This window comes from Pseudorca crassidens, chromosome 12 (assembly GCF_039906515.1).
Source record: "Pseudorca crassidens isolate mPseCra1 chromosome 12, mPseCra1.hap1, whole genome shotgun sequence".
Classification (NCBI taxonomy): Eukaryota; Metazoa; Chordata; class Mammalia; order Artiodactyla; family Delphinidae; genus Pseudorca; species Pseudorca crassidens.
In genome coordinates, this window is record NC_090307.1 from 11213003 (window position 1) to 11239247 (window position 26245).

The following is a 26245-nucleotide window of genomic DNA, read 5'->3' on the forward strand; positions in this document are numbered from 1 at the left end:
ATAAATTCTTAATGAATTAGGAAAAGCTAGAATGTAGCTATCCAGGCCTCAAGAGCCTCAAAACGGAACTGCACCTTTGCCCCAGAGAATCCAGATGGCTGAAGTGGGAGGTAGAGGAAGAAAGAACCAGGTATATTGTTTTTCTTGACTATAAACAACTTCATATAATTACTGTGGGAAAACCAAGTTTTAATTCTTATCTGAGGTCTCACATGAAAATCCTGGGGCACGTGCTACACAGCGCCATAAACAGCACCTTATTAATAAATTCAGTGATATTTTTATGAGGCTACCTTTTTTGGTCTATTATCTAAAAATATTTCTACCCCAATGGTCTTCAACCAAAGGTAAGAATCAGAACCACTCAGGGGAACTTTCCAACACATTCCTGGCTCCTTCCAAGAAGATTTTGATTCAGCAGACCCAGGATGAGTCACAAGCATATGTATTTTGAAAAGGCTCTTCAAGTAATTGTGCTGCAAATCCTCTTCCAAGAAACTTGACCTCTTCGTTATAATTTTCTGGGGCCTACACATGTAATCCGATATTTAATTTGGGTTCTGCTAAAAATAAAACAAAGCATTCGTATTTACCTAAATGCATTTACTTAAGACACTCTAAACATACTCACACATAGCATGAATATGAACCTATTCAGCTTGTAGTCTTTTTTATTTTTATTTTGTGGCCACGCCATGCACCTTGCAGGATCTTAGTTCCCCAACCAGGGATTGAACCCGCGCCCTCGGCAGTGGAAGTGTGGAGTCCTAACCACTGGGCCTCCAGGGAATCCCCTCAGTTTGTTCTTATAATATTTATAAAGCTGATAAATTAGGAGAGAAATATTACTTTTATATATTATGTGTCTATGTAAGATAGACTATGTAAAAAAAAACAAACACCCTGTTTACCATCTCCTTTTCAATTGACTCAAAACCACAACTTTTTTTTTTAATTTAATTAATTTATTTTTGGCTGTGTTGGGTCTTCGTTGCTGCGCGCGGGCTTTTCTCTAGTTGCGGTGAGCGGGGGCTACTCTTTGGTGCGGTGCGCAGGCTTCTCATCGCGGTGGCTTCTCTTGTTGCGGAGCACGGGCTCTAGGCGCGTGCGCTTTGGTAGTTGTGGCACGCAGGCTAAGTAGTTGTGGCTCGCGGGCTCTGGAGCGCAGGCTCAGTAGTTGTGGTGCATGGGTTTAGTTGCTCCGTGGCATGGGGGATCTTCCCAGGCCAGGGATCAAACCCGTGTCCCCTGCATTGGCAGGCTGATTCTCAACCACTGTGCTGCCAGGGAAGTCCAAAACCACAACTTTTAAGATATTCATTCCGGTTTACCAAAGGGACAGCTAGTCCTTCTGTATTCAAGTAAAAGTTTGACTGACTTATGAAAGAATAATTTACATTTACTGCACAAATGAATGCAATTATTTTATGGCAACTTGTTTTTTTTTTTTAATGTGTCTAAAAGGCAACAACATGCAGTAAAGACATCTGGATGCTGCCAAGTCATAAAGAAACACAGGATCACGCGTGATGATTGGTTGCCTAAAAGCTATTCTGAAAATCGAGCAATGAAAGAATTCATATGAAAGCCTAGGAATCAAGGTTCCAGACGGAAGGAAGTGCCACACAAAATGATTTTCAGAGCAAACCGGAATCAGCCAGACTAGTTTGCAAAGAAGGGTGTGGTGTGACGGATAGGACTGTTAAGCAAATTGAAGAAAAGGCTTTTGCCATAAAATGTTAATTCCTGTTTCTCTTTCTTATTCATTTCTACAAAAGCAATCCGTTCCGTAACTATTAGATTTAATGAGCAAGGTTATACTCGGCGAAAGAAGTTAAAATAATAACTGGGGAAAGACAAAGAAGAAGGAAAGGGAAGGAGAGAAAGGTAATGTCTAAACAGATTCTATTCAATACTTGAAACTACGTAGCATGGGAGACTAGATATATTTGGAAATTTGACCAAAACACAGTTCAAGCTGCAGCTCACAAGAAAATAAATATGTAGGATTATTAAAGAACCTGAAACCAATTATTGTCACTTTGACCCCAACTAGGGATGCCACAGAGAAGTTGCTTTTTCATCTGTCAAGTGACATCTATGTCAGAGATGCTGAAAGAGAAAGCAGCTTGTTGGACATACTCTTGTTGAAATGTATTGCCATCAAAGGATGCTGAACTTTAGGACTGAAACAGTAAGCATTATAACTAAGACAGGGGTCAGCAAAATTTTCCTGTAAAGACCAGATAGTAAATATTTAGGGTGCAGGCACCATGTCCTCGGCCACAGGTAAATGGACTAGCTTGGCTGTGTGCCAGTAACACTTCGTTTACAGACACGGAAGTCTGCTGAATTCTATCTAACTTTCACGTATCCTTTTTTAAAATTTTTTTCAGTCACTTAAAAATGTAAAACCATCCTTAGCTCTTGAGCTGTCCGGAGACAGGCAGGCAGTTGTTTGCCAATCCGTGGTCTAAGGAGCCCCAAATAATATGCTTCTCTTTCCAGATCAGAGGTTCACCCCTCTTCCTCCCACCTTTTCTTTTTACTACAATTAAAATGAACTATTCACTATAAACAGCATACTTTGTCCCTTCTAGTTTGCATCACCTGCTGCTCCCTCCTTCTCATATAACTTTGTCTGCCATTTTTCTTACTGAAATCTTTTGGAGACCAGCTATTTTCTTCTTTATGAGTGATCTCATAATCCCCTCACCTAAAACTAAAACTTCTTTATATCTATAGAGAGCTAACTCCAAAAAAAAAGTTTTACACACATCTTTAATGTGCATTTTTAAAGACAGAAGAAGGTTGGTATTATTGAAACTAAATAGCAAAGAGCTCCAGTGAAAGCCCAAAATTTTATGTGTACTTAGGGGCAGACACACTACGTGAATTCCAAGCCACAACTGTCCACCAGCCATGCCGTTTCTGCTAGAACAAGCAGGCATTGTTCAAACTCTAAGAGCAATTAGGGACTCATGGTGTATGGCATTATCACATCTAGGTATCTGCCTGCCTCACCAAGTAAGTAGGGTTGCTGTAAATTATTTATAAATTTAAAGCAGCTGGAACAGTCATGGACACAGAGTAATTACTGTATAAGCATTTGCTGTTACTACTATACTATTATTAGCGCCATGATTTCCGGCTAGATTATGAGCAAATCAAATGGAAAGTAAAGATTATGTCTTTCTCTTCTGTTTCCCCCATGACACCTCGGCCTATATCTTTGGCAAAGTCAGTTTATAATAGTCATCTGTTACATTCAAAACAATTAACTATCATAAACAGTGGAGACTCATCAGTTCTCCCCTGCCATTTTTAACTTCCTCAATAGTAAAAACCTAAGTTAAAATATCATCTTGAATTCATTTAATAAAATCATTACACTGCATTTTTCTTTCTGCATATAGCTCGCCTTCTGGTCTATAGCCAAACACGCTCTCGTTAAGCTCAATGACCTCCTTTAGATCTTGTACTTTGGGCCAATGCTGTTGTTGATGTTTCAGGGACTGATCCAAGTTACATCATTCAGGAAATTCTTCCTTCTGTTCCTGTAACCACAGCATGGTACCATTGGGGGGGGGGGGGGTGTGTGTGTGTGTGTGTGTGTGTGTGTGTGTGTGTGTGTGTGTGTGTGTGTGTGTGTGTGTGTGTGTGTGTGTGTGTGTGTGTGTGTGTGTGTGTGTGTGTGTGTGTGTGTGTACGTTGAGACTATGTATATAGTGTCTTATGTTTAATACTGATTTTGTACAAAAGAACTGAGACCATTCATCATCTTTAAAAGCATTTCTTTCTCTGTCTTTGGGATCAAAGCATATACTCTGTTGCTTTCAATATCCTCCCTACTTGATCAAATCAATATAAATCATTTTTCCTAGGTAAATGGGCTTAAATGTAACTGTACCAATGGAAAAGAACCCACAATCATAACTTTCCCTTTATGATTAATTTATTCCAAATAAATCTAATACCCAGAACCTTAGACGTAATCTACAACCTTGGACAAGGTATCTCAGCAAAGAACAATTTTGTACATTTATATAAAATAAGAATTCTAAAGTTGTTCCCTAAGTACTTTCCAAAAGCAAAAAACGCCATTATTATGCACAACTGCACTACTGCCTTTATTTCCCCCTGTTCCTGGGTTATGCCCAAGAAGGCCTTATTATCTCTGTCAGCTTGACTAAATGTGGACAGGCTTCTTCCTGACTCTAGGCCCCTGACCTACCTTTTCTCAGAACCAATCTTCGGCAAGAGTCTTGCTCCAAGTTACAAAACTACCTGCTATCATGAAAATACAAGAAAATTTACTTTTCCTTTGGGTAAAGCAAACACAGTGTCACCTACACCCCTGCCCCCATTACACACACACACACACACACACACACACACACACACACTCTAGCTCTTAAAAAATTCTCCTTTGTTTCACCTGCGTTGAGTTTACACTGAATTCTCATCTCTCTCTCCTAACTGCAACATCCTTGAGGTCTGTCTTACTTGTTTAACTCCGTCCAGTGACACTTTTGCTTTCACAGCTACAAGTGATTTTATCAGCAGCATGCAGCTTTTACCTGTCTTGAAATTTGTGTGAATCACAAAACCTATATCCAGATTTGGGCAACAGGTTATTTTTTTATAGGGAAGAAGGGAAGAGAAAGATGTGTTCTAAATTGTTATATATATATATACACACACACACATAATTGTTATATATATATATATGTAATAATTATGTATAGAATGGTCCACATTGATGCCCTCAGAGAGGCTCAGGTGTGAAGGGGGAGAAGACCTCCGGAAGTTTCGCCAGCTCTGTGGGTGTCCTCTACAAGGGACTGACCCTTTCATGTCTGTCTCACTGTGCTAGGCTTTGAGATCTATGAGAGAAGCCAAATGTATAATCTTACACAGGTAGGTAGGTAGGTTACCAGTTGTTACAAGTACGTAACAACTGTCTTAGATAGGACAGAGATTGACTGACTGCTGAATGAAGAAAGAAAAAAGAAAAAAAAATCTAAGAATAAATTATTTAAAAAATAGCAAAATGAGTAAAAGCAAATTTAGAATAAGCAGTAAAAACTTACTGGGCGTCTCCATGTCCATTGTACATTTTTATGAGTCATTATTTTAACTTTCAAAAAAACCCATAGTTTAACACAGCTGCTTCTCAGGTGCTTGATACAAACATTCACATTTTGCAAAGATCACTTCCACTACATAAAAGTATCTGGTGCTCTACAGGTAAACTGGGACCCTGGGAAAGGGTCCGGTTTATGAGTAACTGCAGAAATGTTTAAGTCTAAGACATTAAATTATCTAAAGCTATTAGGAATAAAATAAGGATACTAATATCAGGAAATATTATTTCCATTATCTAGCTCCACGAGTGCCCTCTGACCTCCAAGAGTACTTACGTTAACATTTTAACCTAGATATAAAGATCACTGAATATTTTTTAAAAAGCAATTCAAGCAGGTCTCCTAACACATCTCCATTTTGTAACAATTTTTTTAAAAAAATTCTATGACCACCAACTAAATGCACACACATTTCAAACTGCTAATTGCACTTGTCTACAAAGAGGCAGTACCATAGACGGCTAAACGTATTTCCCATGAACAATACACATTTATATAGTCCTTACCCTGCGCAGGTTATAGTTCTAAGAGTGAATTTAGGTAGGCTGTTTGGATTCTATAAGCAGAAGGTAGAAAACAAGCCTTGCAAATGACTATATTCCTGCCTAGCATCAAAAACCTGGTTCACAGTACAGCTCAGATTGATTCCCTTACTGTGCTGAGGTCCATATTTCCCAGCATGCACTACTAACTGGACCAGGAACTTCCATGAAAGGGTCTCGATCATTTTCAGGGAAGCTGAATCCAGATTATGACCCAAAGACAGTTTAGTATATGTTTTCCTGGGGACCTTTATAAAATAGCGGCAACTATTAATTAATCTTGATCCACACGGTTACTCTGTGAGTAATGCTGACAGTGGAGAGGAGATTCAAGTGAAGTCAGCTGATCTGAGATTCACCCTTACCTTTGCCACTTCATGTAAATGTAACCTGAAGGTTTTTTAGTTTCTCTGGAGCAGAGCTGGGACCCAAAATCTTTTTTCTTCTTTCACAGTATCCACAATATTTTATAGCTCCTCTCTCTTCATGTATTTCCCCCCCATCACTCCTTGAATCTGGGTCACCTGGTCTTGCTCCGATCAATATAATGTGGTGGAAGTGATGTTGTGTCGGTTCCAGAAATCAGCTTCAGGAGACCATGGAGCTTTTGTTCTTATCATTCATGGAACAAAGCCAGGTTAGCTGCCGGCTGCTGGAAGGCACACTTCCAGCCTCTCTTGTCATTCCAGCAGACGGACAGCCACCTCTACAGAGGCAGATCCACCAAGCTCACGAGTAGCTGACCTCTGACCCATGTGTGAGCCCTCGTAAGACCACCCTGCAGAGGCCCCACCAAACTGCTGACCCATGAAATCATGACCTAAAGAAATAACGTTTTAAAGCACCAGCTTTGGGATGACTTGTTAGGTAGCAGCTGATACAATCACAAAGAGGAAGAGAATAAAAGTGGGTGACTTCACTTTCTGACATGTGATGGCTGCATATCCAGGGAAAATGAACCAAAACAGACTTGAAATGACCAAATGAACTAGTGGCAGAGAGATCAGATCTAGACGTGGAAATTTCCTTGAACTCCAGGCCTTTGACTCTTATCATTCCCTTCTTGGTCATGTCCTGTCTTTATTATATAACATAGATTCCAGGATCCATCGATCCCCTCCCTCTACTGACAATATATGCAATTCTTTTTATTGATCTAAATATGAATCTTTTATTTGCTTTGTTGATCAGTTATTTTTAAATTCTCTTAAAATATCTTAATCCTGGAAGAACACAATAAATTGCCTTTTCTGAATCTTTCTCTGCCCTAACTTAAATTTGTCAGTTTCACCAAGTAATGTCTAAAGCATTCTTTCCCTCCTTTTATATGCATGCTCTATGATGTTCTCAGTCGTCCCTTTCAGTTTAATTGCCATGCATACGCTATGACCCCCAAACCTGTTTGTACTCTAGATCTCTCCTCTAGGCTATAAACCCTCATTCATGACCTTCTAGAAATAGTTACCTAGATATCACAGGTAATGCAAATATATTCCAAACCATTTTAATCACCTCCACACTCCCATTCTAAAGGAACAGCACATTTTTCATCTAGCTACTCATACAAGAATCATTAGTTTTATCCTTAAATTCTCTCCCCAATTTTCCTTAGGTAATCGCTAAATCCCCTCTTATCTACTTCTTAAATATCTCTTTCTTGGAATCCTACCCATTGAAACTCATCTAGGAAACAACACACCATGGAAAAAGACAGAAATAAGGAAACTGTGCATTATCTGTGACTTGTACTAAGCGAAACAAAACAAAATGAAACAAAAAACCATGAAGGGCTCACTGGAATATGTCTCTGACATACACATATTCTGAGAAGATTGCTCTGATAACTGCCCAAATCAAAGAAAATGGAAAATACTCCTAAGGAACAGGGTCTTAGTCTCTTTGATCAACTTTCTTCAAAGAGTGTTGCTATCTTATTTTTTTAAGACCCTAAATTCATCTCTAATCTTGACTATTCAAAAACGAGTAAATTTATACTCATTTATTATACTCGAAATATGTAGAGAACAGTCTATACACATGCACCCATGTGCACGATGATTAAGACGATGTTAGGATCCACTTATATATACACAGTAACAATGGGTGGAACAAATTGGAAAATATAATCTGAAATTCAGATGTTCACTAAATTAGAGTTATTGTATTAATCTAAAACTAAAATCCAAAATGTATGCTTTTTCACAGTCAAAGGAGACCATATCTTTCCTCCATTTTGAGGAATGTGCATCCACAGCGGCAGAATTACTTAAACAACATCTTTGAAAGAAAAAAACGTAATGAAAAGAAGAAAAAGAAATTGGAAATGTTGTGGGTTTCATTTTCCTCTACCACACATCAACAGCATTTATGAAATACGGAAATACATACTTGACTCTGGGAATTACCGCAAGCAGCAGACAAAGGACGCGTCTCAATAACAAGACAGCAAACCCAGAGCTCAGAAATCTGTGCAGCTGAGTGGAAGTTTGACAGGATGTGGCATATTCTAACCCTTCCTCTCCCACAGGGAATGGAGGCCATGTTATCAATACCTCCCCAACAATGCTCTATCATTTGATGGTTTTGACTTCATTCAACCTTATTTTAGGGTATGGAAAATGAGATTATGAAGATAGCACAGCAAGAATGGGCCTGAAGAAGCTTAAATATGTTATTTGACAGTATGATATCAGCCACCGTACAAGTCATCCCCGTGCTAGAATATGGGTGTGTACTTATCCTTCATAGGAAATGCATTTTGAAAAATGCTCATTTTTTACTGTACTGTAACTCTATGTAGTATTTTAGAGAAGCACAATTCCATAGGTAATCCCAACTGAGGTCTTACATTGAAAACTGAAGTACGTTAAAGATAAGACTGCCATACCTCAAAGGAAAAACAGAATTTCCTACATTGTAAATTATGATGGGGAAATGTAAACAGAAAGAATTCTAGGTAGAAAGAAAGACACAGTTTTCACACACATGGGATAATACTTATGTTTATGCTTGGTGAATTTTTTTTTTTTTTCGGTACGCGGGCCTCTCACCATTGTGGCCTCTCCCGTTGCGGAGCACAGGCTCCGGATGCGCACGCTCAGCGGCCATGGCTCACGGGCCCAGCCGCTCCGCGGCATGTGGGATCTTCCCGGACCGGGGCACGAACCCGTGTCCCCTGCATCCGCAGGCGGACTCCCAACCACTGCACCACCAGGGAAGCCCAGCATGTCTATTCTTAATGTATAGAAAGGATAATTGAATTCTGAAAAAATAATTCTATGGTAACATCTATACAAATCTTTAGCCTTGTGGATTCTGCATATTTGGTCATATGCAGAATTTATATTTCTATATAAGACATTGGAGCAAGAATAGCATACCTGAAGATAACTTTTTACAATTCTGTACTTCTTTTTCTTTTTCTAGCATGTTTTAGAAAAAGATTGTTTTTCTGTTCTTCTCTCCCTGCTCCCAAGTTCACCCTATGCAAGTATAGCATATGTAGATGTTTCAAAATATGATAATAATTTGCTCAAACTGGAATAAATCTCATTATAACCATGACACTGCATTGTTTATGAAAAAGCAACGGACTAAAGTTTTATTATACTATAGAGAGAAAATAAGTTCAGATGATTATCAAGCATGGTTCACAGGTACAAAATAACTTAATTCCAATAGACTATCTAAATGGACATAGGAATGACTATCTAAATGGACATAGGAACTCTATTATCCAAATGTGAAGTAATACTCTGAGACACACATCATCAGAACAAATATACTTATGTCTTTAACAAAAAGCTCATCAACATCTTAGCAGTGCCTGGTTGTAAAGGTTTTCCTATAGTCAGGAGAGCCTGGAAAACCTATGAACAAATGATTCATATTTATGGACTGCCCATGGCATTCTCTAGTTTATCTCAGTGAAAATTTTAAAATATTCTGAGAACAATGGAAGAAGGCTTCATTTGTCTTCTTTCAGAATTTCTTAGTTTTAATCAGAATGCTCTTGTGACTCAGATTCAGAAATCCATTCTAGATTTCACAAATGATTCTCCTATTATCTGGTCATGAAAAGAATACTGAATTTATGGGACTCATATATGTTTTCTCAGACTCTGCTCAACTCGGAGGGATCTCTGGAAATGTTTTAGCTGGAATGGAATATAGACTCCCATCTACTGAAATTTTGATAAGTAGAACTGAAAATCAAAATCCTGTCCTTGAGTGTTGTAAGTAGTTGTTAGTTCTTAACAGAGGGAATCAGCAAATCTTCAGAAAGGACTTCCTTCATTCTGAGAAAAACACTCCAAAGAGAGTTTAGTTAAAAAAAAAATGTAAACAAAGACACTCTTCTGAAATTGAGAATCAAGATACTGTTGGCTTCATGATGGAAAAGCACTTGGATTTGGGAATAAAGGTTGCCTTTGTGAGATCACACTGCTTTCAGATGGAAGGTTTAGGGAAACGGACAAGAGGGATGGATATTCCACACACAACTTCTAGTGGGCTGAAGCCGTACGGTTGGGTTGAAGACCAGAGCTCATACACATGTTCTCATGAGCTATAACGGAGCTACTGATTTGTAACTTACTTCTGTAGTTCTCATTACTGAAAGCCCTCCTTAATTCTAATAATTTTTCAATAAATTTTTAGAATTTTCTAAATCTATAACCTCATTGATGATTTTTACCACTTCCTTTCAATTTGTTGTATCACTCTGTCTTAATCTCTTAGTATAAAGTACCTTCTTTTCAAACTAGTTGGAATAATAAAAATAGTGTTGAGTTTTGAACAGCAATTTCTTTAAAAAAAGGATAGATTTAAAAATTAAAAAGCTCAGGAACAATGAAAATAGTTTTGGAGGGAAGCAATGATAACCAATCTTAGGGTAATGCCAAAGAGAGTAGGAAAAAACACGAAACAAAGAGACAAGATCTATTATGGATCAAGAAGGGACAAGAAAAGAAACCAGAAAAGACTTTAAGGCTTTAAACTTAACAGTAAAAAAGGTGTGCTACTTGACTGTAGCCAGGAAAGTGATAATATTTTAAATAAATGTTTAAATAAATATCATTAAAATTCATTGCATTGAAAAGAAATGCTTTGAATTAGAATTATCACAGTCCCAACAATAAGGGTTCAAGAGAAAATAGCAAATATAATTTTCTATTCCATAGCATATTTTATTGTAGCTGAAAGTAAAATACCTTTTAATATTTTTTATTTGTAATCCACTCTCATTTGCAAAGCGCTGTACATATATGTAACAGTGGCCTTGCAAAGGAGGCATAAAGAGCCCATTCACTTACATTGCCCCATCTCATGCCAGCATCCCCTCCTCCCACACTGTGCTCCAGTAAAATAGTATTCATCTATTAGAAGCCACTGGAGAAAATAAAACTTATTTTTCGTTGTCAATAATTTAAACAGAAAATAACACAATTTTGATCTCATATTTAGCATAAGAAATTATTGAAACATTTAGCTAACTTCCCATATAATGACAGATTGATAAATTTTTAATTACCAATTATTGGGCATTTATTAGGTACAAATATCACTCACTTGGCTGTGCATGGGTAGAAATCTCTAGTATCCAAAATTTTTTAAATCCATTAATCTAAATGCTTATAGGATTTGGAATGTTTTTGAATCTTAATTCATTAGACAGAGGACAACCTGAGAAAGCTTCAACAACACATTAAATTTCAGTCTAGTGACTGACATCTCTGTGACATATTTCTGCATTTGGACAAGAGTTTTCATCAATACTAAAAGTAGATCAAACAGGCTGTTAATGAAATATATTTTGGTTTGGTCATTGAATAATATTCTTATGAATCTAGTAACATTGTAATTATAATAACAAATGCATATTATATATGGAAAAACAGTGAAGATCCAGAAACAATTACTGTTATCATTTTAACATTTTCCTACAATTTTTATTCTATATAAATGAAAATTTGAAACAAAGGGTCTGTAAAATTTTGGATACTGCTTTTTTCATGTAATATTTTATACAATCATTTCCCATATTAGTTAATATGCTAAGACAATGTCACCACATCATTTTGATGATGTACAAGAGTCTACAATTTGGAAATATCAAAAATTATTTAACCATTTTTTCTTTTGTTGGACATTCTATAATGATTCCGTATGTTCACTGTACTTAATTATACCTTCATGAGATTTGAGAATTAAGTAAGAAGGCTTTAAATTACTCAAGATAAATCCTAGCAGATATTAACCACTACCTAGAACAGTAGTAATAATTATTTATGTGACTTTTATATCATTGTAAGTTATCATTAATTTTTACCTTGTAGTTTTTTTAATGAGTTTTATGCTGTGAGATTAAATGCATTTTATCCAGTTTTCTTATAGCTTTTTTTTAAACAATTCTCTAAAACTTCTAGAAATAATATCAAGGAACTGAGTATACAATTTTTTCTATTACTGAATCAAATATCTCATATCAAATACATATATATTTGTATTTATATATTTCTTCAATGATTTATGCTGTCTCATTATATGAAATATACATGTGTTCAATAAAATAATTTCAATATATATTTAAAACTTCTGGAATATGAGCAGATTGATTCCAGATGAATCTCTGAAATCTTTGAGCAGCATTGCACCTTAGTGCATTCCTTTTATTTTAGACAACAAAACAAAACATTTTACCAAGAGTTGGCCTCGCCTACTTATTAAAACTTTTTTAGACAGATTGTCACCAGCTGAGCTAAAACAGCAGCTGTCCACTGGAAATAATTGCAGAAATGTTTTGCTCATTGGCCTGAAATCGAACATATGTTTTCCTATAACAACTAAAACATAACTTTCTTTATTGATGTGTTAATTATTGAGGAGTGTTAATTACAGAGTTTTACACCTGGATTGTTACACTGGCATAAAATCCCAGTATCTTGAGTGTGGGCATTTTCATATATGTTTTAATTTTTAGTATTTCAAACATTTGAGAAAATAAGACTATATTCTGGAATAATTCCTTTTGATTTTTTTTTTTAATTTAACATTTGTCAAGGATCACATCTATACAGATCAAAGGGAGTTACCAGCTCACTTTCCCCCATATCTAACCAGTGTTGGGAGCTAATCTGGCAAATAGTCTTTATTTTGGATTATAAAGATTTTTTTAAATCTCTTTTGCACTTATTTTTTAAGGGATTATGATAGGCTTCACAACTTTCCATGCTCTGTTTATATAAATTTTTCAAATACTTCAGTTAATATAAATATTAAAAAGGAATGGCTGATAATGTAGCTAGTCTATAACATTTCAGTTTCTAGTTCCAAGTTTATGTATATTATTTTCATGTATGTGGAGTGCTTGTCTAGTTGCTTACAAAGGCTTTTGGATGATTTTAGGGTTTCATTACTAAAATAGTCAACAAAGAAGAATATTCGGAGGGGGATGAGTTGAGATTGGGATTGACATATATACACTCTATGTATAAAATAGATAACTAATGAGAACCTATTGTATAGCACAGGGAACTCAACTCTGCTCTGTGGTGACCTAAATGGGAAGGAAATCCAAAAAAGAGGGGATATATGTATACATATAGCTGACTCACTTCGCTGTACAGCAGAAACTAACACAACATTGTAAAGCAACTATACTCCAATAAAAATTAATTAAAAAAAATATTCATCTCACCAAGCAGGTCATTTAAAACGGCACATTTGCCAGTATGCTTTTCTGTTACAGAGCTTAGATAAGAGCTGTGGGTTTGCTCAGAGAATAGAACTGATAGAGTGTAATTACACGTTACTCAATTTTCTCTACAATCCCGACACGTAAAAATAAATGCACAGCATTTTTTCCTAAAATTAAAATAACAATGGTCCCATAAAGCCATTCAATGTGTCTAACACGTTCTTCCATCAGAGCAGACAAGTTTTCTCAATAATCTCTATGATAGTACCTTCACAGGAAACAAAAATAAATATTACCTTCTGTATAGTAATGATTCCTTCCTGTGAATCTTTGTCAACAGAAATCTTGAAAATCCCGAATCCATCACCATCCACAATTCTGTATTCCATTTCAGCATTAGCTCCTATATCTGCATCGGCAGCTTTAATTCTGGCCACAACGGAAGCCACCGGCAATGATTCTGGGACGTTATACTGGTACGACCCTGTGAAATTAAAAACAAGAAATGAACAAAACCTTACACCAAACTAACCAATAAAAATTTCATTATTCGGCTATTTTGCACCATCTTTGCTTAATTTGTTTTTATTTTTTGAAAAAGAAGATAACAAAGCAATAAGAGGCAAATGACAAATTTCCTGCAGCCTCAAGAAGTTTCATGGAAATAATTAGATAATAATCAATAAGTAAGAGCAGAAACAGATGGCCTGGGGAAAGGTATGAGGAGATCCTCCATTCCGGTATTTCTAGTGCTGAGAAATATGCTACTTTTAATAGTAAAGATAAATTTCAAATAATTATAAATACACTTAACATTGAGTATTGACTATAAAGAATTAAAATGCAATTAATACAAATATTGAATATTAAAAAATTAAAATAGTATAGCTTAGACCTCAAATGGGCAAAAATCAAGCCTAAATAGTTCTGATTACTCAATGTTGGAATTTCCATAATAGTATCTTTTGCTGCAAAAGTTTCAGAAAACTGGACAAGGAAGCTGATGAAAGTCAATATTAGTCTTCTTTTAGCTCATAAATTTACCAAGGATAAGAATTATTTGTGTGAGCTGGATGTAGAACTGATTTGGGGTACAATGGTACAAGAGCAAAGGCAATGTTATTTGAACAGGAGGAAAGAGAAGCCAAAGAAGAATAGTAACTTTTTTAAACTTTCTTTTGTAAAAACTCTTCACCATCCCTCAACTCCCCCCTACCCCTCCCCTCAAAAATAAATAAATAAAAATTTTAAAAAGCCAGTTTGGGAGGCAGATGAAGTACGTCAACCATCCCTTTGAAACTAGGAAACACCCCTTCACCTTTGAAACTAGGAAACGTCCCTTCACCGTTTTCCTCTAGTTTTCCTCTAATCATCTACTTTTTCCTGCTTCCTCCCCCCTTGTCCATTTCCTTCTGGCTGCTAACAGTGGTGCATTTGCACTTTCTTATGAGAAGAAAAGAAAGGATTCTCTTTGAAACAAAGAAAGGAAAATGTATCCATACGAAGGGACCACATTCTTGGCTAAGAATGATTGCTTTTGCAATTTTCTACATTTTATAAATTGTTACTGACTTTAAAAAATGATTACAGCACATACTTATTATTTTTGAGCGACCCTTTCACATATCTACAAGTGTCCTTAGGAAAATCCAAAAATTTCAAGGTTAGAATAGTAACTAAATGGTAGAGAAAAATCTCAGCCAAAATGAAAAATCTAATGACATATTTTTGGCTTCCTTCACTTTAATAAGTAGGGGAGTATCTAGTAAGCTAGAAAATCCATGCTCTATCCTATCAAATCATGACAACTGAAACCACAAAATTTTAGGTGTCAATTCTTATCACTATAGTTAAAGAGAAACAGCTAATTCTATTATCAGCCAAATAGAATCGCATTAATTGTTTTGTTTTGTTTATTCTTCAATCCTCCTCTCCTCCCCATTGTAAGCCATCAAGGACAAAATTAAGGATAGGTTCTTTTTTTTTTAATGTTAAAGTTAGTGTAATTTTCTTTATTTTGCCAGGAGGTATTGAAATGTCTATTGTACAACAATATAAATATGAAAAATATGTAAAATAAAACATCTAAAGAAGCAGTATTTGAAGGAAAACATGGTGGCACTCATATTTGCAGATAAAGTGTCCTTGTTTAACATTATTAGCTTTAAGATCTGTTCATAAGGGAGCTCAGTTCCCTATTTCTATCAGACAAGGATTTAAAAACATTGTAGTTTGTATGATTTCCTTATTTTCTTGAGTATTCTAAAGAAATACCACACACATTTACAAAAAAGCAGAAAAAAGGCAACTAAAAGAGAGTGAGATGAAATGCTTTTTTACAATCAGGACAGCTCTACCTAAAGAAATTATTTTTTTCCTCTTGTTTAAAACAAAAGCCACTTTGGTCAAAGAAACTAAATTGAGGGAATGCAGTTTTCTGGTTCTTTGGACTGATTTCTTTTGAAATGCTGAGCGTTTGCATTAAAAGGATGTGGTAGGTAGCAGAAGGAATGTTCAAGGTACATGAACTGGTTAAAAAAAGTGTGGAATGAAAAGTGAAGTTCAGGACTCTTATTTTTATCTTTAAAAATAAAGCAATATTTTTAGCGTAGAGAATTCACGAAGCGTATTTGAATGTTACTAATTGGCAACAACCTCATAATTTACAGAATGTAAAGAGTAGCATGTCTTTGAATAAAAAGATTAATGCATAAACAAACTTCATAACTGTCTAGTATTCAAAGTGTGAACAAAAGAAAAAGCATATTATATTTAAGATAGAAGTAATACAAAGATATAATTACTTCTAATTATTTTCAATACCCTTATTATTCCATATTGCTGAATTAAAAGTCATGCCTCTGCTAAAACTGGGGGAGAATGTAGTTAAGATAATTATTTGTTTGAGAAGTATTTGGAAAAACTCCTTTTTAAAGACATTTTTATAATCTGGCAAGGAAAATGAATGTGCTTGCAACGTGCCACAGAACAGCTTACTTCGAGGAAAGCGAGGCGGGTTGTCGTTGACATCAGTTAGGGTCACGGTGACCGACGTGGTTCCAGAGAGTCCTCCGTTTTGACCAACCATATCCTTTGCCTGAATAACAAGCAAATACTGGTCTTTAGCCTCTCTATCCATGTTTGGAAGGGCGGTCTTGATGACTCCTGTAAAATTTCAAATCCCAGTAAAATGCATCATGAATCACTGCATTTATACTAGCGAAGAACACTGATATAGGTAGAAAATAGCTCTTGAGTTGTTGCCTTTTGTTTTTTTCCTTTTAATAATTGCAATGCATATTAAAGGCCAAAGGGATATAGTAATTATATACAACATCACAAACACAGAAAACGCTGTAATGCAGAAAAGCGGAGAGAGAGGATTATCTTTAGATTTTATGGAAATGTATGGTTCAGGAAATACCAACTTATAATAAATAAAATATACTCCTCTAGAAGAACGGGCAGTGGCCTGTACAAGTATATGACAATGAACCTCTCTTTTTCTCTTTCACCCTCTCCAACAGCTTAATTCCCAGTGATGTGAAATCACCACAAACCTTGCAGCTATGGTCCCTAACTCTCTTCCAGCTACTACCTCTTTTCCAGCAAAATAACTATTCCATAAATAAAAGGAATGAGAGTTATGTATGTTTAATAAACAAAACACCATTCCAAACTATGCTGCTGGATGACTTTATGCTGTATCTAAAGGTGTGAGAAAAAGTACTATAGATGAGAATGACTGTGTTAATGGAAATCAAGACACTAAAAATATTGATGTTTTGTATTGTTTCTTTCAAACCAATTGCATTTAATATGGATAGCCTTTAAGACTTCAGAGGTATGAAAATTTGATTTCAGAACTTCATGTTGCTTGGTAGGAAAGCTTGACTCAATAATCACTGCTGCACTAAATTAGTGGTTTTATATTAATAACTATGTATTACATAAATAGGTTAGGTAATAGTATGTTTATGAGATAGAATTTCATTTACGCTATATGTAAATATATAAAATGACATTATATACTTAATATAATATACTTAGTATACACACATAGATTATGTCAAATGAAAACCTATGTATTCAATATTGCCCTGTACAGATCTCGAAACTAGCAATATGAGGCCATCTTTGCTAATTAGATACCAGAAGGAGTCTAGAATCCTACTTAATCATTTCCTGTACTTCCATCATTTCCAATGAAGACATCTTACCTACCTACCTAGAACCCTTTTATCGACTTTGTTTGAAAAATGTCTAATCATTTTATTAAATAGATTCTAACTTTTAGAGTTTAAGTCAGAATTTAAATCCCCAATGACTCAGATGTGAGGAACAGGAACTCTGGTATCACGGACTTCTCAGGGGCAAAACTGGGCTGTTTGATAAAGGATGATTCTTTGGGAGAACATAATTGTAAACAAGTTGGGATAAATGTTTTTTTTCCCTCATGTTCAGCATAAAAATGTTTTTATATCCTCCAAATTTATAAAATGTTTTTTAAAAGCTGCCAATTTAAATTGTTTAAATGCTGATTCTTCCATGGACACATGTAAAAATGGTCTGTGTGTGTTATATTTCAGCCTTAAGTATAAGTTACAAGCCCACGTTATACTGTATCAGGCCTTCCCTATTCTTCACAATATTCTACAGTTCCGTAAATATTCTAGGAGTGGGGAAGAGATGAGAAAATCTTTCAATAGTTTAAGAATAACTTAAACAATATGTTACTGGTTCTCAAGATTCCAAGCTGAGTAACACTCACACCATCTTAAGCAACCTTATTGTTACTTAGTTCTAAGCAATAGCTATCAAATACATACACATATATATATACACATACACACCCCAACAATATATCAGTATTTTAAGCATTTAAATTATACTTCTTTGAGTAGGTCATTTGTTGTTATTGCTGTTGTTTTAACAATCACTTATTCTAATACACTATACTGGACGCTGTTGCTACAAGCACAGCAATACAAGGTCTAAGTAACCCTTTCACTGAACTCTTTCGGTTACCTACACACTGCTTATAGTTAATCTCTGAAACATCAAAATGACAATCAAAAGAAACATAGTCATATACCCATTTGGTTCATTGATAATTGTCTGAGACATAAATATTCTTCTTAGAGCCATAAAGATTCTATGAACGTTTCATGTCTGTTCTTCAATACTTCCCTTAACTCTCATATATAAGGCATTGAGTACTGACCTCAGTAAGACACACGGTTACCAAGCATAACAATCTTTGTCTAAGAGTTCTGGGACTTACATCTCTCTCTCTCTCTTTCTCTCTCTCTCTCTCTCTCCCCCCCCTCCCCCTCCCCCCCTCCCACCTTCCCTTTTCTCTTTGATGTTAATCATCTTTACTTGTAATACTTTTTTATACATTGAGCATCGACAATCTTGAATATTTAACTAATGGTGCATTTCATATAGATCAAATATTAGTGAAGTTCTAGCAAAATTTCTTACTCATTCAGTTTTCATTTTTAATTTCTATTCATCTCTCATTTTCCTTCCAAAATCAACATGTGTAAGTGAGTTTGTACCCTTGCACATGTATTATGATGGAGAGAGGTCCATAACATCTCAGCTAATCAGCAAAGAAAACACAGCCGCCTCATCTTCTCATGGTTTTGCTCAGCAGCGTTATTTGAAAGAAAACAGAATTATCAGGGGAGAAGTGTGGTAGTAAAAGTTACTCACTTATTTTTCACACATCTAATTGTCTCTTTACGAATGAGCCTATATATAACACTCCTCCAAAGCAAAAAATCATCACAAAATTTGCAAAGAAATGCAGGTGGCAAAGGTAATTTCCAAATACCTCAATTATTAAACATATTTTTTACAAGAATGAAATAACTGGGAGAGAAGTGAATTTAAATAAGAACATTCAAACATAATAGATTTCTAGTTCTATGGCTTTTGCTAGCTTTTTACTTTTGAGTATCAACTGTATACATTTGGAAAAGAATTCTCATACGTTGGATTTGATCTGCATTTTGCTGTATATTATATAGACACACACACACACACACACACACACACACACACACACACACACACACACAGAAACTGTTTTCACTATGTCTCTGATGTGGTAAAGGCCAGTCTTGCCTAATCATAACCTTACAGTTCTGTGAGGTTTTCATGGGAGAGGATAATATTTAATTTTAATAGTCAATAATTTTAAGCCACTTATGATGAGAAGAATATATCCTGTAACTCTTTAGAAAAGAGACTGGCTCAGATTTCTGGCTTTCTGAATAATCATTTTTCTATAGATGTACATCTGACCAGTAACCCAGAACTTTTTATTTATTTATAATCCATGTCCACAAAAAAGTATTGTGTATGAAACATCAATTTATCACTAGTATTATGCAAAAACTGTCTAGTTTTTGGTATGGGAATAAATTTTCAGATGATTTTCTTATCTCCTACCCGCCATCAATGTTTTGTTTTGCTTTTTAAAGCATATTCTGTTATCATGGAATCTCCTTAAGAATTCAGATGTGTACATTTCTGAAGTCCATTCTGAAGCTCCGGATTAGTCCCAGGAGTCTAGGCAACCACATCAGTCAGGTAACACAGGGCTGGGCTATTCATGCTGTCGGGTTCAAGATACATTAGATGTACAGGTGAATCTCTTCCAATAAGTTTGTATTCTTTTCTAAATTTTCTAAGACTTGTATTATTTGGTTTCTCTACCTCTACGTGAAGCATATAACAGAACCATAAAAACATGGAGAAGAGCCAACAATAGCAGAGATGGAAGCTTCTGGATCATCAAAGGATTACAGAGCTGGCATCAAATAAAGAGTCGCTGAGGAAGGGACTGTCGTTACATCCCCTCACTCTTGTGAGAGGATGTCCTGAGGAAGCCCTGACAGGAGTGAGAGTCCTCTACACCGTGAGCCATGCCACAGGATGGAACGTGCATGAAGGGTGTATTTAGAGACGAGAGCTTTGTTACAACTGTATTACTTACCTAAAGCTAGGATGTAACAAGTATGCATGTAATCTCTAACGCAGGCACCATAGAGTCACACCTCTATGTTTAAGAAAGAACTCCTAAATGACAAGTGATATTTGACACCCCAACCATTTTTCAAGGCCAACTTCATGGCCTTGTGGTCTGTGCAGTCACACACTGTCCCCATGTTTGGTTTCTGCTCTGCTGATGACGTCTGAAATCCTACTAATTTTAGAACAAGAAGCCTGCACTTTCATTTCAAATAGCAAATTATGTAGCCAGTCCTGCCATATATGAAATAGATTGACAAACTGGATCTATTTGCTTGTAGGTTACAGACTAGATAAACACATTAGAATAATTCTCAATCTCCCTGTGAATTTGGGGACATTATGAAGATAGGTGATGAGATTTTTTTTTTTTTACATCTTTATTGGAGTATCATTGCTTCACAATGGTGTGTCAGTTTCTGCTTTATAACAAAGTGAATCAGTTATACATATACGTATGTTCCCATATCCCCTCCCTCTTGCGTCTCCCTCCCTCCCTCCCTACCCCACCCCTCCAGGCGGTCACACAGCACCGAGCTGATCTCCCTGTGCTATGCGGCTGCTTCCCACTAGCTAGCCACCTTACGGTTGGTACTGTCTATATCTTTCCAGTCCTTTTAATGCTACACTATCTTGTTTCTAGTGCCATTCTCTTTGCTTGCTGAATTGTCAACGTTGTTTTTTGCAGCTACTCACATCCTGGCTTTGTGGACTGGGAAATTAATGTAGAATATACACTTACCCTCTGGTCATGTGGCCTGTAAGTGTGCTACAGATGGAATACATGCTCAGAGATGTTAGCCAGGCTAAGTTAATGATATGTGATTAACAAATAGTAATGGTTATTATTAATATTACTAATATTACTCCTTTTTAAAAAAGAAATTAGAAGTTAAACTTTCAGAGATGTATTTAACAGTGATTTCCTAGGCCTATTTTATATAATCTTGATTTAACATATTTTCAGCATTTTTCCTGTCAAAAGTTTTACATTCTTCTCAAAAGGCCTTAGATTTGGAGATGTGGGAAATAATTTTATTTCTTACATAGGTAAGAATCATACATCAACTAAGGAAGACTACCTCAAACTGTCTGCACAGCTTTTCATGCTTGTAAGGCCTGAAAATTCTCCATCCATTTTTGTCAGAAAAATAGAATTCCATTTTTTTTTTGCGGGGGGGGGGGGAATGCATTCTCTATATTATGATAGCAGAGAGGACACAACAATTCCTAGAATACCTCTGCACAAATGACTATAAGAAAGAGAAGTCCCAATGATTCCCATGATTACAGCATTAAAAACTCTTAACCGAAACAAAATTAAATGAAACTTTACCTCCTGTAATACACGGTCCTTGAGATTGAAAATTAAAATTAAGTTTGAAGTACTAATCATGTGATGCCATGACACAGACTATTGTCCAGTTGCTCAACAGGTGAGGTCTTACCTACACAGGGCCTATGAAACACCTATTGTCTTACAGCAAAGCTAAAATCACAAGCCAATCATTAGTAGCAGCAAAATATTTAACCCTTGGCATTAGTACATGCTATTTTTGAACAGGTTATATAATGCAGGAGGTATACAATTTGTGAGCAAATTGTCAGAAACTTGTCAATGTCTTTCTAGGCTGCAAAGAGTAGATATAGAAGGGAGTGGGTGGGTGTCTGAATTTAGGTTCTCAGATCTATCATTAAATCAACCACGAGCACAACTTCTACATTCCCAGGATTCAGATCATAAACCAGATACTTTCATTTACTTCTCCTTCAATACTCGCTGAATCAGAACTATTTCTCCTCTATCAGACTTTCTAGGCAGCTTCCAGACTTTATCACAACATTGGTAAAAAAAATGTGCCACAGCCTCTATGAAAATTCTAATGAATGATGAGCTCGCAGCGAATTTACTCGTCTGTTTTTGCACAACTGTTATTCTCAAAAGACACTTAAAATGTTTATCCCCCCCAGTGATTTGAGAATGATTTGATATTGCCATTTTTTATAATATGAAAAACAGGGTAAGTGGCATTAAAATATTCATTTAGGATCATAAGTACTATCAAATTTTCAAAATCACAAACTTGCTATTTGAGGAAGAATTATTCTCCATGATAAAGGCAAAATTATTAAAATATAGAGAAATTTTGGATTTTCACAGTGATGAAGAAAACCAATGGCTCACACCCACCCATCTTCGCACCTGCCCACACTTCCCTATACCCAGAGCCAGAGGAGCAGAATAGATAAAATATTATTTTATAACCAAGAAAATAGTGCTCCAAATTATAGTCTTACGGTATATAAACTATTTCATCTTCAAAACAAAACAGAATATCTAGCCAAACAACCACATATTGTATCCAGGCAGCTTTGCAATTCATAATTTTTTTTCTGAAATTAAAAGTCATTTAGTTTTTGATTTAGCAGATCATCATCCTAAGTGTTATGTTTCAACTAATTTCCCTGAGAAAAACTAGCCCCTGGAAGGACAAGCTGAACCTAGTACATATTCTACTGCATGGCAAGGAGATTTTGCTTAAGATTTAAATTTTACTGTGTGTAATTCCTATGTGAATTAATTAAAGAAAACAAAGCAAAAAACATTTACAGATGAATGATGAACATTTTCTTATATAGTCAAGAGGTAACAGCTGAAACACTTTTCAATATCTAATATTTTGTTTAATTTTGGTAGGAATACTGATAAATGGAATAAAATATTCTTAAAATGTGCTAATATCTCTATAAATAATATGCTGTTTATTACCATGGTACACATATTGAGAGAACCACAGTAAAAATAGTGTCTGTTATCAATTCCAACTATACTGAATAAAAATAACTATTATTAATTCTATGCCAAGATATAAATGATGACTTTACAAAGAGAGTTGCATGTCAATTGTTACCTGTCTTTGGCTCCACTGAGAAGTATGGCTGTCCTTGCAGGATACTGTAGACCACTCGGGCGCTGTTGCCGTACGTAGGATCATCGGCATCCGTTGCTGTCACTTGTACCACTGAGGTCCCTACGTGCCAATCCCGAAACCAATGAGTTAAAAACTCCCAAATGCCACAAAACATAAGAACTCACAAAACGCTAAAGATTCTACACTAGATTTGTTTCTCATTTTTCTTATTCTAAGGTACATGAAAAATTGATATCATATTTTATTTTTTGCCTAAGACAAACCCCAAAAGATGATAAATGATAATTCATCCTTCAGAAATATTTAAGGGACATGAAAATATGTTGGCAAAAAAATAAGACTGATGGTGCAAGTTAGGCAGGGATATATATTCAGAAGTGGATGGGACTCAAATTTTAGGCATCTCATCCATCAGGGTTGGGTAATAAATTTTCAACAAGAGCAATCTCTATAAGTCTCAATCACTGTCTAGAAGGCAGCATGACAAATACTAACATCGTGACCCTCAAATCACTGAGGCAACCTCACTGCTGTAGCAAAGTAAAGCCAGACAGAAACTGAAACTTCATTAACTGAATAAAGCATATTCAGTTGATACATTTAACTGGATATTAAGTGGCTACTGTGTCTCTTCCTGTAGTAGTTTTATTTTTCATTTGTTTTCACTAATTGATTTAAAAACAAAAGCATGAAATGAAAGTTTAAACCAAACCCTCCCAAAGGAGAAAAAGCATAGCAACTTGAAAAATCACAACATTGGTTGTTTTTCTACATTTCATATGATAGAATGTCATATTGCTTCTTCCTTTTACTATGCATTCACTTATTCCATATGGAAGGCATTTAGTGGGATCTGTTCTTTTTATTTCCATTTGGAATATCATCTTAAAAATATTAGCTGCTCACATTTGCTTAGTTTAAATATTTAAGCATATGCTATTTTATCATTTATGACACAGCTGATGGGGATGGGACAAATCCCTTTCTGTATTCTTTTAAGGTTCAAGTTGGTTTCTAATAAATTCTTGAAAATATGGTATTTTTAGTCTAACATCTCTTTTAGATATATTCCTATGTAGATCTCCCTCTCTACATGCCTTAAATAAGTCACCAATACCCATCTTATAATTACAAGTCTATTCTCTTTTCCAGATTATGATTTCCCTTACCAATTCTATTTTCTTTCAGATTGGGTGGAAAATTTGAATATGAATGTGTGTGTTGTGTATACACACACACACACACATTTTGTAAATTCGGAAGTTTTATTTTTTTTATTTGATAGACTTAGGAGACTGCGCTCTATGGACGCTTGGTAGGACCAAACAGTGAATGATGTATATTTAAAAGTCTTTTTAACAATTAGATTTTGACTATTTTAAAATGTTAGAATCAATGACTTTGATGTTCTCTATTTCCTCTATAAGGAAATAGAGAACATCTTTACAGCACCATCGTTACAGCAATATTTATTCTCGTGATATGGTTAAGTACCGATTTCCTACTTCACTGGAAAAGAAAACACCTTGAAACAAACAAAATAATGAAAGCTATACTTCAGTAAATTTTGTTGTGTATAATTTTTTCTGAAGTGTTCGTTAAATAATTTATACACACGCACAGGCACACAGACATATACAAACACACATGTGCGCACACACACACACACTTGTATTGTCACGCTTATCTATGCTCTTCTGGCAACAAATAAGAGATCCCAGGGACTTATGAGTGTGTTTCAAATCTTAGTTAGTTCTCAATGAAAAAAAAAAAAAAGTAGGCCTGAATAATAAATACTGAAAACTTGTGTTGTATATACCATACTATTCACTGGCTATTATAACTATTTGGTTAGAATTAAACACTTTGATAAGCTGTCACTATAAGTCCACAGGATACATTTTATGTAGACATTTATTGTTCTTAGCTCAAATTTTGATATTAACCAAGTGACCTCAATTAGTGTCAAGTAAATCCTGAAGACACAGAGAAATCATTTTCTAAAAAGTTCTGAACCTGTTGGAATCAAATAACTAAAATAACTTACACATGCACATAATAATCATGCTGTTTGATATCAGAGTGGTACCACTGGAACCAAAACTACAGTGCATTATTCAGCCTCTAGAACAAAAAGCTCACAGTAATCCAATTTGCACTGCTGGGTTCTACACAGGAAAGGAAAACCTTAGCAAGCCCATGAAGAATGCCCAAAATGCCCAGGAGAATTACGGCATTGAACTGAATTGCTTCAACACACCTAAAAACCTCCTGTTTTTCTAAACATTACTACTTTGGAGAGGACAACGTGCCTTCTCTTTTCTCTAAAACCTCCCAAATCTTGTTGCTGCTGGTGTCATCATCGTTGTTGTTTTTGTCATTATACAAGAGCAGCAGGAAGCACTCTGAAGGAGTGGACAGTATTGAGAAAGTGTGAATAAGCCTGTTTGGTCAAAGAAATATTTACACGGAAGATAATTATAGTGAGGTGCTGCCACTGCAGCTCAGAACTTTTCCTGTCCGCAAGCATCGATTCCTCTGGCTTATTTTCAGTTGTATTTCTTTAGCAGCTTGAGCCATGGTCCCAAAATAATGTTCCCTCTCCAATCTGACTGGAACAGAAATTTAGGGTCACTAAATTGGGCACATGTAATACACATCTTTGCAACTCCACTCCCCAGCATGGCAGATGTGTGGATCGAAAGCTGGAATGAACGTACTGACTTTTATTTAAAGTAAAACGATCAATCAATCAATCAAGTAAAACAAATCAAAGACTTGAGTTGAAATACGTGTTAAAATACAAGTTCGATTATTATTTTAAATAAACTTCCCCCTTCAATACTATAAACAACACGAAATAAAAGATATAAATCAACT

At 35.5% G+C, this 26245-nt stretch overlaps 1 protein-coding gene across 4 annotated transcripts in view; it reads right to left on the reverse strand.

The window, feature by feature from the left end:
• The window catches only part of CDH7 (cadherin 7), a 188720-nt gene that overhangs the window by 39443 nt on the left and 123032 nt on the right, over nucleotides 1-26245 (reverse strand). For 3 of the 4 annotated variants that reach the window (XM_067698880.1, XM_067698881.1, XM_067698879.1), the window contains 3 exons: nucleotides 23345-23464; nucleotides 16386-16553; nucleotides 13685-13872 (listed from right to left, as the gene is read on the reverse strand). In XM_067698880.1, coding sequence (XP_067554981.1) covers nucleotides 13685-13872; nucleotides 16386-16553; nucleotides 23345-23464 — 476 coding nt within the window. The remainder of the gene's footprint in view (nucleotides 1-13684; nucleotides 13873-16385; nucleotides 16554-23344; nucleotides 23465-26245) is intronic. The other variant, XM_067698882.1, reaches the window with a different exon arrangement.